General features: G+C 46.7%; 1 protein-coding gene across 1 annotated transcript; it reads right to left on the bottom strand.

Moving 5' to 3' along the window:
* Window positions 1-10,756: 10,756 nt before the first annotated feature.
* Window positions 10,757-11,119, bottom strand: LOC150029554 (uncharacterized). The gene has a single exon (XM_090295899.1). It carries the CDS (start codon window positions 11,117-11,119, stop codon window positions 10,757-10,759), a length of 363 nt encoding a protein of 120 aa, XP_090152025.1.
* Between the last annotated feature and the right edge of the window lie 3,655 nt (window positions 11,120-14,774).

Raw genomic sequence — 14,774 nt, 5'->3', positions numbered from 1 at the left:
CTCTTTAAAATATGCATCCACACTTAGCGTGCCTTGTTGAAACCGTTGGAGCTTCAACATGAGGTCTTTCCTAAAGTGTGGTGGTACAAATCTAAAGCGCATACACTCCTTTAAATCGTCCCAAGAGACCACGGGAGGTCTCTTGTTATAGCCAATGTCCATTACAATACTATGCCACCATCTCATGGCATAATCTATGAATTCTAAAGAGGCTATATTCACTTTTTGATCCTCTTCTACCTTATAAGTTGTAAAAATTTGTTCACATTTAGCCTCCCATTCTAAATACAAAATAGGATCACTATGTCCACTAAAACTAGGGACTTTGACAAAAGGAACTTGAGGCTTGGACTCATGGTGAGGTCTTTGGTCACGGTGATGGTTTCTTTCATTGGAATGATGATGATGCCTCCTTTGTCTAGGATCATCTCTATAGCCGTGAGCAGATGCAGAACCCTGTGAAGAATGCCTAGGAGAAGGTTGTTTCATGCAAAGAATGGACAACTCCTTCTTGTTGCAATTCAATCTTGGTCAAACGTGCTTCTAATCTTTGCAATTCTTCATCCTTTTGAGCAAGAGCCTTCTTTGCTTCTTTCAATTCATTAAGAACATAAGCTCTATGAGTATAGCATGGCTTTGAAGATTGAGCACTTGAATAGGTATCCATTAGAAAAGAAAACAGCAACACAAGAACAAACAATGTTAGGAAAAACAAAGTTAGCAACAACAAGTAGAACACAATGCCGAAGGTAGGAGTCACTCAAAGCACTCCAAAGAAAAAATGCTCCTCTTTACCAATCCGATCTTGAGGCCTTTAGTAACCTCAAATGAAAGATGTCACACAATCTCAAAGCTAAGCACCACAAAACCAAAGAATCAATGAAAGACAAACAAGAAAAGGTATAAACAATAAAAGGCTATAACAAAAGGAATACAAGATATATGACAAACTCAAAGATTAGTGAATAAAAGACAAGCAAGAAAGTAAGGTACTCAATGAAAAAGAAGGCACACAAAAGAGACCTAGAGAAAAGCACTAGAGTAGATGAAGAAAACAAAAACAGAACTACTGGAAAATATTTTTGTGCAAACTGTGCATGATGTTTACAAATTTATCTGGAATGATATAAAGCGAACTGGATTATGAAATTGTAACCACAGAAAGTTCAAGATCTTATCTCAATAATGGCACTGGAATTACTCAAATATAGTAAGCCAATTAATTGTGATAAATTTTGTAAAATCACTGCCAGATTACCGTATTTTTTTCGGCAGAATTACACACTATTTGTATTTTATTTATCATTTTTTTTTGTACTTTGAATTTTGAAGTACTTCTTTTTTCTACTTTTTTATAACACTTTGAAAAACTCAAATCCAGAATTTCAGAAATTTCCAGCATGTAAATCAATTGCAATAAGGCGAAACAGTCAACACGTTTTCGAGAAACAGAGAAATCCTAACAGGAATGAAAAACAGAATTAAGAACTAGCAAAGACATAATAGAAATGATATTTAAGAACTTGTATAGGTCTAATACACAAGTATGAACTCAATACTAAAAAGAAAATGCATCAAAGGATCAAGAAACAAACTCAGAAAACTGCACCACACAAAATCAAGAAACAAAAATTACAACAAAAGGACTACAAAGAAGTGATAACATTGTTGGAAGAAACATGACTTGACAAAACTTTATAAGGATTCACAAATAAAAAAGGCAAAAAATCAATGTAATATCAAAAAGAAAACAGGAAGAAAACTAAAAAGTAACCTAAAACAGAAAGGAAACAACAAGAATAGAAAGTTCTAGAATTAAAGAGCCTACAAACAACTCAAAACACAAACAAGAATAAACCTAAACTCTAGATACCACATGATATGATTCCAATAGCAAGATATAGATGATTCTTTGACATTTTATGGAATCAACTTGAGTTGGAATATGATTAGGCCCTTTTCTAGAATTGGATCAATATTCTATCATTCAAGAACTCACCAAAACTTAAGTAACCAAGCCAAAACTTATATTGAAGTCCATTTCTTGTCAGTTGAATCTGTTAAAAGGCATAAGAACTCAAATGAGCCGATTAAAATGCCTAACAATTGATATGCACCGAACAAAAGCAAGAAAGAAGGAAGATGAACCGATTATATTCAGCAAAGAAGAAGATGAACTGAACAAAACATGAAATAAAGCTAAAGCACCGAATAGAATTGCAAGAAAGAACCTAAGACATGTTTTAAGAGTTCATATGGACATGGAGATGAAAGAAATAGATGGAAAAGAGAGAAGACTTATGTGGTTGAAGAACTTGGTTGATGAACATGCCACTTGAAGTGTGAATGCTCCAAGATAAGTGTGAATTGCCGCCACTTGAGGAACCAAGGCACTCAAGATGAGACTAGGAAGAGGAGAAGGCAAGTTCTCACTCACTCAATCAACAATTTGGGAGAGTTTCATTACTTCGAAAATCAATTCCATTATTTGAAGGACCTAAGCCCTCCTTTTATAGGAGCAAGGACTGATCATGAAGCTTACAAAGCTTGCACCACAAGCTAACCGAAAAGTCCTTTCATGCTACTCACTTCTAACGCCTATAGTGAGACATGAAGAGTCACCTTCTAGAAAATTCTAAACTAATGCCTAAAGATGCTTTACAAAAGAGGTATCTAATGTTTCCCTCTAAGCACCTTCCTAAAACCTATATATTTAAACATTCTACTTTTTATACAAAAGATACTATAAAAAGAGAAAACATTCTACCACTACTTCCTAATTCTTTAAACTTGCACCTTGTAAGCCTTTGAGGTAAGCAAATGTCTTCTTGAGCCTCTTCAACTTCGGCCTCTACCTCTTCTTGAACTTGATCTTCGGCCTCTACCTCTTCTTGATTTTGATCTCCATCTGGAGCGTCTCATCATCTCAACAACGACCAAGACCATTTCTTCAATCGGAGCCAAGATGATGGCTTCTTCTTGAAAGAGGGTAAGTGCAACTTGCACACCCCAGATGATTTATAGGTTCTCCCAAAAAAGAGTGGAAGAACCGACATCGACCCTTGATTAAGGTTGATGTGAGGGTCTTCAAGTAGACCTTTCAGTCCTCCCTATCTTCTTATGCTTCTGAGGCCGACATCTGGTATTGGAGGTAGGACTAAATCAATGATGGGAGTGGAAGAAACCCCACCAACAAGTTCTAATGAGCCCCTTTGTCGGTCGACCACTTGTTGGCACAGTTGTTTCATTATGTTGACTGTCTCAAGGTCGGTTTGAGCCTAAACCCTAAACTGCCGGTTGACCAGACTGTGCTTCGTGCGTAGCTAAGACTCGCGTATCAAGGACTCCTTCGTCTTTGTTCCAAATTCCCATCCTTAGCCGCCGGGAGTACCTGAAACATAGAGAACAAAGGGCGCCCTTGCGGCCGTTTGCACTCCGACGATCAAGTAAGCAAGCGAGAAACATCAAAAGACACACCTTCGTATTAGAGCACCGTGAATGGATGCTCTGAAGGTGGTAAAATAACTGAGTAACTAATTTCTCTCTAATCGCTTGTGCGTACAGTGGGTCCGCGAGCAAGCAACTAGAGTGTGTGTGTAAAACTGAGTCTGGATCCTTGTCCCAAACGTCTAAAACCCCTTTTAAATGTCTAAAGCATTTAATGCGTCTTAAAGCGCATTTAAAGTGTTTAAAAACGTTCAAAGCATTTAAAGCGTTTAAAGTGCTTTAAAGTGTTTAAAGTGCTTTAAAGTGTTCAAAACGTAAACTGAATAAAAACGTACCTTAGCAAATTTTCAGGGAAACTTATACACCTTGATGTTTCAGTACTTACGGCCATGTGTTGACTTGATCGCTATTCTACGTGGAGGGCGTTACAGCGCCGTAACCCAACTTAGGGATATTCCACCGTGTAAGTCCTCATTCCTCGAAATGCATTTGGCGCAAGGGGTGACTTTCTGGGTGCCAACTCATGTGCCCCAGCCTTTAGTCACTCGCCCTGTGAGTATACTTGCCTTCCTCTTGTACTACACACATGGTTCGCCCCTGGGCGTTGCCCTCTCATGGGTCGTATCTATCCCGGGGTCTCCCAGAGGTGGCGTGGGTACTTCACGAGTTAGGTTACCCCCTACTGGTACTAAAACCATGGCCTTGGAGCCACCTTTCTCTTTACTGTTCTGAGGTACCGGGGCCCCTCGTGGTGTCGCCCCCTCCACAGTCTTTCCTACTCGTGGGTATCGGGGGGTGACACTGTCGACGCCTTAACCTGGCGACACCTCATCCTGGCGACGCCTCATTCTAGCGACGCCTTAACTTAGCGACGCCTAAACTTGGCGACGCCTCATTCTGGCGACGCCTTAACTTGTCGACGCCTCATCCTGGCGACGCCTTCAGCGGTCAACCTGTTGACTTTACTTGCTGGGCCCCACCATATGTTTTACTTTGGCCTTGACTTTGGCTTTGGTCAACGCCCGGGGACGGGGCGGTACACAAGCCTCCCAGTCTTGAGCTGACAACTTGTTTTCAGCGAAAAGACTAAGGCCTTGCCCTATCGTCCACGTGGCACTCTGATGCTGACTAGACATTTCTGCGTGGTGACATGACAACTTAAGTCGCACGCTAATCTCTTGACACGTGGCACGATCCTACGGCTGGGGACGAGTGTCGCTAGCGCGCTCAAGGCACTGTTTCATCACTTCTCATTTCTTCTCTGCACTGTTCATCTTCTTTGCAACTTCGCGACTCTCGCGTTCTTCCACCCTCCGAAAGTTCTCACCTTTCTACATTCCAAACCCAAGGGTATGGTTTTTTCCTTCGTGTTTGCTCTTACCCATTACTGCATTGATCTCATAACTGCCTGGGTCTGTTTACACTTCTGCATTTCTGTGTTTTTCTCATTTCTTCGTTTTCCCTCGTTCTTCTCTTTCTAGCGTGGGTAGGGTTCTTCTAGGGTTTTCTACCCTTTGCTTCTTCGAGCCTTCTTTGCTAAACCTTTACCTTTTCTTCCTTCTTCAGCTTTTCATCCATCCATGACACGTACGAAAACAACCGCCAATCCACCACCCCCAAGGATTAACTATAGGGCTCACTACCCCTGGGCCTCTGATGAACTCTTAGCCGAGTGTTCGACTTTGACCACCGGCGAAGACGTGGAGAACCATCTGGGTGACCCACGGGTATGTAACTTCAATGCCTTCTCCAGCAGACACGACTCCCACATCTTCGTTCGTCCCTGCACCCCCGGGGAGCCGGTCTGCGTGGACGACAGGTCCAACGGTAGGAAGCCCTTCTTCTTCCTCTACCAGACGGTGTTCAAACGAACCGCTCTGCGCCTACCCTTCTCAGGCTTCGAGAGGGAGCTACTTACTGAAATCAACGTAGACCCTGCCCAGCTACACCCCAACAACTGGGCATTCATCAGGGCGTTTGAAATTCTGAATGGGTACCTAGGCCTGCCACCATCAGTGTTCATCTTCCTCCACTTTTTCGAAGTGAAGAAACAAGGGAAGAGCCTCTGGGTGAGCTTCTCTGGAGTTGCTGGAAGGATAATCCTCACCCTCTTCCAGAACTCCTACAAAGGGTGGAAAGGTAAGTTCTTCAGGGTGTGTTGCACAAAACACGACCCCACAGCCCTGGATGGCTTCCCCCTGTATTGGGTGAAAGAGCCAAGGCTAATTAAGCCCAAGTCCTTAGATGAACTACCCTCTGCTGATAGAGAGGTATGTTTGGCTTTAGCTGGCATGGGAGTCGTCTTCAACACCGCGGAGCTCATAGCTCGTGAGTTTGATGCGGACGCCCTTACTCAATACTTTGGTAGGAGAATCTACGCCCATACTTGTCTTCTTTATCTTTGCCCCTTTATGTGCTTTCTCTTATTGCTGTATGTGTTGTTTATGTACTCCAAACTTATGTGTGTAACTATGTGTATATGATGCTTCATGCTTAACTGGTATTGGCTCTAACCTTTGTTCTTTTGCTTGTCTGGTGTAGCCTCATTGATGGACTCGTCAAGGCGTCTTGCTCTGGCCAAGGCCTTGAAGGCTCGTACCAAGGCGACATCTGCGAAAGCTGGCACCTCTGACACCCCCATGACTGAAAAAACCCTCTTAGAACCTCCACAAAGCCCAACTTCACCACACACCGCTCAAACAACCAATTCATCCTACACCCTCCAAACGCCTAATTCACCCCCTCCCATCGTTGCAGTCCCACTGGCTATGGCCAACACCCCTACCCCAGCCCCCCTTGATAAAGGCAAAGGCGTGCTCACCATCCCCTATGATGACGAAGGTTCAGACAAGGGACATGCCTTCAAGAGGAGGAGGACCAATAGAGTCATTTCCTCACGATTTGCATCCCCCCAACGTGGAGGGTCCCTAAGGGACAACTGCCCTAGCACCACATCACCATCTCAACAACCGGGCCAAGAGGAGGGGGCAGAATCCGCTCCACCATCAACGCAAACACCTGCTACACAAGCCCCTGCCCCATAGATCTTAGAGATTCCCCCTCCAATTATACAACTAATGAAGGGCTTCACGGAGAGGTCGTCTGGAAGCTCTTCCGGTGAGGCCAAGAAAGAAGGTATGCCCTACTACATGGGGGCCTTTCTTGCTATTGCTCTCGAGTGGCGTACTCAAGCAAAATCCAAAACCGTCGAGATGCAAGCCCTTCAGGCTCTCAAGCGAGAGGTGGCCACCCTGAAGGAGGAGAAACTGAAACTCGAACGCCTCTGGGAGCACAAGGAAGATGCTTACAAAACCTCTCTGATGGAGACCCGAAAGGCGGAGGAGGCGGCCAACCTGAAGCTGCACGAGGCTGGCCAGAGATATGCTGACCTTCTGGGCTCCATGGTCCCTCTGCAAGCGGAGGTTGCTGAACTGAAGGCGGCTGCTGTAAACTCTAAGGCCCTCGAGGTAAAACTGGGTGAGACTGAGGGGGAGCTGGCTGCGAAGATCGAAGCTCTCAACCTTCTCCAAGCTGAAAATGGCAAACTCCAAGCTGATGTTAACAAGCTTCAAGTGGAGAAGGAATTTCTGGACAAGCAGCTAGCCACTAAGAACTCCAAGATCGAAGAACTGGAGAAGTCCAACAAAGAGCTCATTGACGACATGGCTGGCACATTTGAGAAGGGGTTTAAAGAGGCTCTGGCTCAAGCAGTGTGTGAAAACCCAGAGATTAACACCTCAAATTGTGACCCTAGCAACCAAATCGTCGATGGAAAGGTGGCGCCCCTCGACCTTGGGGAATGAGCAGCATTTAATTGATTTCCATCTTCTTTGTAAATTTGTATTTACAACATTTGAACTATCTATAACTCTGATACCCAACCTTGTTTATTTAAACGCCATTCGAACCTTATCTTTACATTCATGTTCGCTTTTAGCTTCGCTTGCACTTTCATCTGCTTCTGCTTTCTTTACTATATCAAAAGCATAATTGGTACTTACCTTCGATTCATCGCTTTGCCTTTAACTCTTTAGGTAGCACGTGACTTTCTCTTTTACTCTTTCTTTCTAAGTCGTGATGCATACCCTTCTCTTGATCTTTTCGCTTCAAACTTCACTTGGCCCTCGTATCTGCGAGGAATTTACCTCATGAAGGCGTCGCCTGCCTTGTCATCGCCCAAAGACATAGGAGAACTTAACTTCGTGCCTCATCACCACTCAAAGGTGAAGGAGGATTTCTCTTCGTGCCTCCTCATCACTCAAATGTGAAGGAGAACATCTCTTGGCCTTACGGCTTTTGATAACTCGTGCTCTTTACGCTTCTTCTTGTTACTCTTCGATTTTCTTTTGCCTCTTCAACTTGCAAAAGGTACTGCTAGCTTTGTCATCGCTAAGGATGAGAAGGGGTCTCGTCTCTTCTATGGCCTCGACATCGCCCAAGGGTGAGGGAGGGCTTTATCTCTTCCTCTGTGGCCTCGACATCGCTCGAGGGCGAGGAGGGCTCATCTTATCTGTACTGGGTGTCCACGCTCGAGGAGAGACCCGCTGAACGCGAGGTCATATCGTCCTCAGCGTGTCTAAACACTTGGGACAAAGCCGCGCTTTGGTGCCCACGCCCGTGGAGAGGCCTATTACAGCAGCACCGTATCGTCCACGGGGTGTCTAAACACCTAGGCAACTTTGCCCTTATCTCTGCGCGCTTGGTGCCCACGCCTGAGGAGAGGCGTACCCGGGGGTAGTGCCGTTTCGTCCCCAGGGTGTCTGAAAACACCAAGGCGATCAGTGTTCTTGGAGCCCACGCCCAGGGAGAGGCGTGTGGGAAACATTGTCGTATCGTCCCTGGTGTGTCTAAACACCAAGATGATCAGGGATTTTGGTGATTACACCTAAGGAGAAGGTTTCTCGAAGGATGACGCTTCTCCTTAATTGCGTGTATCTGCACTAAGTGACCTGGTTCTCCACTGCTCCAAAACTTCTTACTATCTGATGCCCACGCCCGAAGGACACGCCCCCCGCCACTTCCTTGCGAGGTGTCTAAACATCAGACACCAGGGCTAGCCGTTATCACCTGAGGAGGGGGCGTCCTGAAGGAATCCCTTAACCCCTGCTCAGGGACTAGACGCTCGAATTTTAACTTATACTATGCGTACCTTTCTACTCGACACTCGCTCCCTTATCTGACAATGCTTTCACCTGGCGATGCCTACGCCTGGCGACGCCTGCTCCAGGGGACGCCTACACTTGGCGACGCCTTGAGCCTTTGTTTTTGTTTCTTAGTCTTTGCTTTACGTTGTGAGAAATGGAAAGGCTGAGACAAAGTTTTTTTGAACTTCTTTTTTACTTGGGTGACCTCATTAAAAAACCCCCGAGAGGGAAAAAGAGTGTCCTCTTTAAAACTGTGTACTTCATAGTATTCTTCAACTGAAATAAAATTTTAAATTGACTGCATTCCAGCTGCGTGGGATGGGCCCCCCTTCTAGAGTCTCTAACTTGTACGAACCATTTCCCTTGGCTTCGGTTACTCTGAAGGGTCCGGTCCATTTGGGAGACAACTTATTCTCCAACTCATAAGGATGAGCCTTCCGCATGACCAAGTCAGCTACTTGGAACTGTCGCGACTTCACCTTAGAGCTATACTAATGCTCCACTCTCCTCTTCACAGCTTCAGCCTTTATCCTCGCTTCCTCTCTGGCCTCGTCCAATAGGTCTAGATTTACCCTTCTTTCCTCGTTAGACTCCTCCGTCACAAAGCTCAGAAAGCGGGGTGAGCTCTCGTGAATCTCCACCGGGATCATGGCGTCTGACCCATATACCAAGCTGAACGACGTCTCTATGGTGGAAGATTGAGGCGTGGTGTGGTAAGCCCACACGATCCTTGGTACTTCTTCTGCCCACGCCCCTCTAGCTTTCTCAAGCCTTCGCTTCAATCCCCTCAGCAAAATTCTATTTGCTGATTCTACCTGCCCATTCGTCTGGGGGTGTTCGACTGATGGAAACACTTGCTTGATTCCTACCTCTGCACACAGCTTCCCCAACTGTTGGCTCGCAAACTGAGTGCCATTATCTGAGATGAGAAGCCTTGGCACCCCGAAACGACACACAATGTTCTTCCAAACAAAGTGTTGTACCTTGTGCGCAGTGATCTGTGTCACTGGTTCTGCCTCTATCCACTTCGTGAAGTACTTGATAGCGACTATCAAGTACTTCATCACTGGTATCGCCAGAGGGAAAGGCCCCAGAATGTCGATCCCCCATGTGTGGAAAGGCCACGGGCTATAAATCGACCTCAGCTGATGAGAATCAAATACATGAGGGTTTTATTAATGAAGGAAGAGGACATTCGCCTTCACATTTGAAGTTATTCCTTCTAGTCTTCTCAAAATTAAAAGAAGACATAAAATAAAGATGAGGCCCTAACCCAAAGCCCAAGAAGGCCAAAGCACAAAAAGCCCAAGTCCATCCCATGAGGGGCAAGGCCAAGCATTAAATAAAAGAGCATCATTTGAATTACTCTTGTATAGTTGTAGGAGGTGTGAATATTAAATAAAGAAGTGTGAAAATGTAAAATAAAGTCACATTATCCATGTGACTTAGGAGAGTAGGTGTAGGTGTAGTTTTTAGGAGGTGTCATAGTAGAAAAAGGTCACACCTCCCATGTGACTTGTTTTTGGTGGGAATTTCAAATGAGTTTTATTTGAATTTTCCCACCTATTTTCCAGCACCCTCACACTATAAATAGAGGTGTGGGCTCTTGTAAAATTCAGATTGGAAATTAGTAATAGAGAAACTCTACTTAATTTGAGAGAGAATTTGTGAGAACTTGTCTTCTCCTTCACCTTGTCTTATCTTGAGTGCATTTGGTTCTCTCAAGTGGCGACACTAGCTCACTTATCTTGGAGCCTTCACCATCCAAGTGGCGTGATCATCAAACCAAATCCTCCATCTCCATAAGTTCTTCTTTCTTTCATCTCCATATTCATATGAAGCTTAAACATGTCTTAATTTCTTTTATTCGGTTCATCTTCCTTTTCTTGCACTTATGTTCGGCTATTTTCAATTGCTTCTGTTTTAATTCGGTTCAGTAGCTTCTTTTCATGTTCTGTTCGGTTCAATTGTTTTCTTAAGAGTTTCAATCGGTTCATTTGCCTTTTTACACATTTTAATCGGTTCAATTGACAATAGATGGATCTTCCATGTGAGTTCTTGAAACATAGAACCTTGATCCAATTCTAGTAAAAGTGCCTAAGCTATCTCCAACTCAAGTTGATTCCATAAAATGTCAAAGAATCATTCATATCTACCTAGTGGAATCATATCATCAGCTCTTCTAGAGGCGCCTTGTGCCAGTCAGCGTGCATCTGACACTGCTTGCATCGTTGGGCGTATCTCACACAGTCTTCCCTCACTGATGGCCAATAAAACCCCGCGCGAATCACCTTGGAAGCTAGTGATCTTCCCCCTATGTGGCGTCCACAAATCCCCTCGTGGAGTTCCGACATGATCCTCGTACACTCGTCGCCACTCACACATGTCAGAATTGGGTGCGTGAACCCATGCCTAAATAGCACTCCATCAATGAGAGTATACCTTGCAGAGTTTTTCTTTATCCTCTTTCCTTGTCCAGGTTTTGCTGGGAGAATCCCATCTGCAATGTAACGCCTATAAGGTGTCATCCACGTATCCCCTTCTTCCAAGGCACACACCTGCACACGCTTCTCTTCCTCGGGCGAGGCCGCGTAGGCACTGATGCGGGGTGTCCTCGCCGTATCTTGAGTCAGAGAGCGATGGCTCCTTGGCTTTCCTTTCGCTGCCCTAATGTGAAGAACGTCCACCCTATTATCCTCCACAAATTTTCGCGGTGTTTTGAGCGTTTCTTGAATGACTGTCCTCTGCCTTCCCCCCTTGCCTGAGCTGGCCAGCTTGGCGAGCAGGTCAACTCTGGCATTTTGCTCTCTAGGGACATGCACCAGCTCAAACGTAGCGAAAACTCCCTTCAACACTTGAACATACTTTAGATTTGCTGCCATCTGCGAGTCCTTTGCCTGATACTCCCCAGTCACCTGCCCTGTGATCAATTGTGAATCACTCTTTACCAAGAGGCTCTGCGTGCCCATTTCCTTGGCCAAGAGCATCCCAGCAATCAACGCCTCGTACTCAGCTTGGTTATTGCTTGCTTTGAAGGCGAAACGTAGGGCTTGTTCGATCAACACCCCGTTAGGCCCTTCCAAAACTATTCCCACGCCGCTCCCCTGTTGATTGGAGGACCCATCCACTGAGAGCATCCACTGTGATCCTAACTCCACCTCTTGAGGGCCTCCTCCTGGTGAGACCTCTGCGACGAAATCTGCGTAGACTTGCCCTTTGATGGATCCCCTGGGTTCGTACTGGATATCAAACTCTGACAGCTCCACTGCCTAGCGAACCATCCTTCCAGCTACATCTAGCTTCTGAAGTACTTTCTGAATGGGGAGGTTCGTCATCACCACCACTGTGAAGCTGTGAAAATAGTGGCGGAGCCTCCTGACCGAGAATACTACCGCCAACGCTGCCTTCTCCAACGACTGGTACCTCAACTCCGGGCCTTGCAAAGCCTTGCTTGCAAAGTAGATGGGCCTCTGCACTTAATCTTGCTCCTGGACCAGCACAAAACTGATGGCCCACTCAATCACAGCGAAGTACAAACGAAGGGAGACGCCTGCCTTTGGCTTGCAAAGCATCGGGGGCGTCGCCAAGTACTCCTTTAACTTGAGGAATGCTGCTTCGCACTCATCTGTCCATGCAAAACGGCTATTCCTCTTGAGGCACTGAAAGTAGGGGTGGCCCTTCTCACCTCCAGCAGACACGAACCTTGACAAAGCTGCCATCCGCCCAGTCAGCTGCTGCACTTCTTTCACTGAGGGTTGGGCTTCTCATGGCAATGATAGCTACACACTTATCAGGGTTCGCCTCTATCCCCCTCTCAGTGAGCATAAATCCTAAGAACTTTCCCGCCTCGACTCCAAAACCGCATTTTTCCGGGTTTAACTTGAGGCGGTACTTGGCTATTGTGGCGAACAGCTCCTCCAGGTCATGGGGGTGTCGCCCTCTTTCCTGAGAGGTCACCACCATGTCATCAACATAGGCGTGCACGTTTCTCCCCAGCATAGGCGCGAGGTCCCTATCCATCAGTCTCTGGTAGGTGGCACCTGCGTTCTTCAGCCCAAATGGCATGACCTTGTAGCAGTAGCTACATGTCTCCGTCATGAACGCTGTTTTGCTCTCATCCCTTGGGTGCATTTTTATCTGATTGTACCCCGAAAACACGTCTAAGAAGCTCAGCATCTTGCACCCTGAGGCGCTATCCACTAATGCGTCGATGCTAGGTAAGGGGTACGAATCTTTAGGGCACGCCTTGTTTAAGTCCGTGAAGTCGACGCACATTCTCCACATTCCATTCGCCTTCTTCACCAGGACAACGTTGGCCAGCCACTCAGGGTATTGTATCTCTCGGATGTGCCCAGCCTTTAACAATTTCTGCGTTTCTTCCTTAACGACGAGGCGCCTCTCTTCGTTGAACTTCCTCCTCCTCTGTCGTACAGGGCGAACCTTGGCGTCCATGGTGAGGTGGTGGCACAAAAAATCTGGGTCGATGCCTGGCATGTCTGAGGCGGTCCACGCGAATGCATCTAAGTGGCGCGAGATCACCGCTGCCACTTCGTCTTGTTCTTCCTGGCTCAACAAACGCCCCAACTTGAATATCTTGTCACCAATCTACCTCTCCACCACGTTGTCTACTGGTTGGGGTCGCCTATCTCGCATGCTCTCTGCACGAGACTCATTTCTGCGATCTTCTCTTGTAGGCGTCGCCTCATCGGATACCTCTTCCATGGGCGAGACCTCCCCATGTGTTTTTTCTAAGCGCGCATCTTCCTTTGGCGTCGCCTCCATGGGTGAGGCCTCGACAGGTGTCGCCTTCGCAGATGTCGCCTCTTCTAAGGACTCCACCTCCATCGGCGTAGCTGAGATGGGCAGTCGTTCAAGCACCATGAACACACCTCTCTTTGTCTTTAAGCTATTTTCATAGCATTTCCGGGCCTCATCTTGATCAAATTTGATCACAATGACCCTCCCACTAAGATCTGGCAACTTCATCTTTATGTGGCGCGTGGAGGCCACCGCCCTTAGTCTATTCAGCACTGGCCTTCCCAACAGGATGTTGTAGGCTGAATTAGCATTCACGACTAGATATCGGATGCTCTCGGTACGCGACGTCGTTCCATCAGTAAACGTCGTTCTCAGCTCCAGGTAGCTACACACCTCAACTTGGTCCCCTGTGAACCCTTACAAGCATCCAGTGTAGGGCCTCAACAAGTCAGGGGACAACTGCAACTTATTGAACGTCGACCAAAACATGACATCTGCAGAACTGCCCTGGTCGACGAGAACCCTATGCACCTTTCTCCCAGCTGTGACAACCGAAATGACCATGGGGTCATTGTCATGTGGGACAACATCTCGTAGGTCAGCTCTTGTGAACACAAGGTCTGACTCCCACTGATCATCCGAACCCTCCTCAACAATTGAGTTCACTGCCCTCACATACCTCTTGCGCTGAGAGGCAGTTGGTCCTCCTCCAGAAATGCCACCAGAGATGGTGTGCACTTGTCCATGGATTTGCATTTCATGCGCTTGATCCTCCTCTGGCGTTGTTAGGGTTGCGGTCGTAGCAGGCCCAGCAAGATAATCCTTCAGGAAGCCATTCTTCACGAGTTCATCCAACTGATGGCCCAGCGCCAAGCAGTTGTTGATACGGTGCCCAAACGCCTCGTGGAACTCGCACCACGAATCTTTGTGAGGTCCCAACACCTTGTCAAACTTCACGGGTGGCCTCAACTTGTCAGCTATGTTGGGCACAGCAATAAGATCCTTTAGCTCCAACACAAAATTGTGCCTCAGCGGCCTATTCCCTTTCCTCACTTGCCTGTTCCCCTCTGCCGCCCCTGTTGCCTGAGGCCTCTTCGCCTCGTATGGGCACTTCCTGTCTTGGTTCTTCCTCCTCGTCGTGGCCTCGTTGACCCTGGCGGGTTGTGCACGCAACTGCGCTCTCAGGCGTGCGGGTGTGACACTTGTGCGCTTCTTGCACACCTCGCCCTCAGAGGCGATGTGTTCCACCGCGCGACGCCTTATCTCAGCAAAGGTCTTGGGGCGGCTTCGTATGATCGATTCATAGAAGGGTTCAGGACACATTCCTTTCCTGAACGCGTAAACGATCATAGGCTCCTCTGTGGTGCCAACCTTCACCACCTGCGCTCCAAAGCGATTGATGTATTCCTTGAGGGTTTCACCTTG

The sequence above is a fragment of the Phaseolus vulgaris genome, chromosome 1 (genome assembly GCF_051622355.1).
Source record: "Phaseolus vulgaris cultivar YP4 chromosome 1, ASM5162235v1, whole genome shotgun sequence".
NCBI lineage: Eukaryota > Viridiplantae > Streptophyta > Magnoliopsida > Fabales > Fabaceae > Phaseolus > Phaseolus vulgaris.
This window is presented reverse-complemented; position numbering and strand designations above follow the sequence as displayed.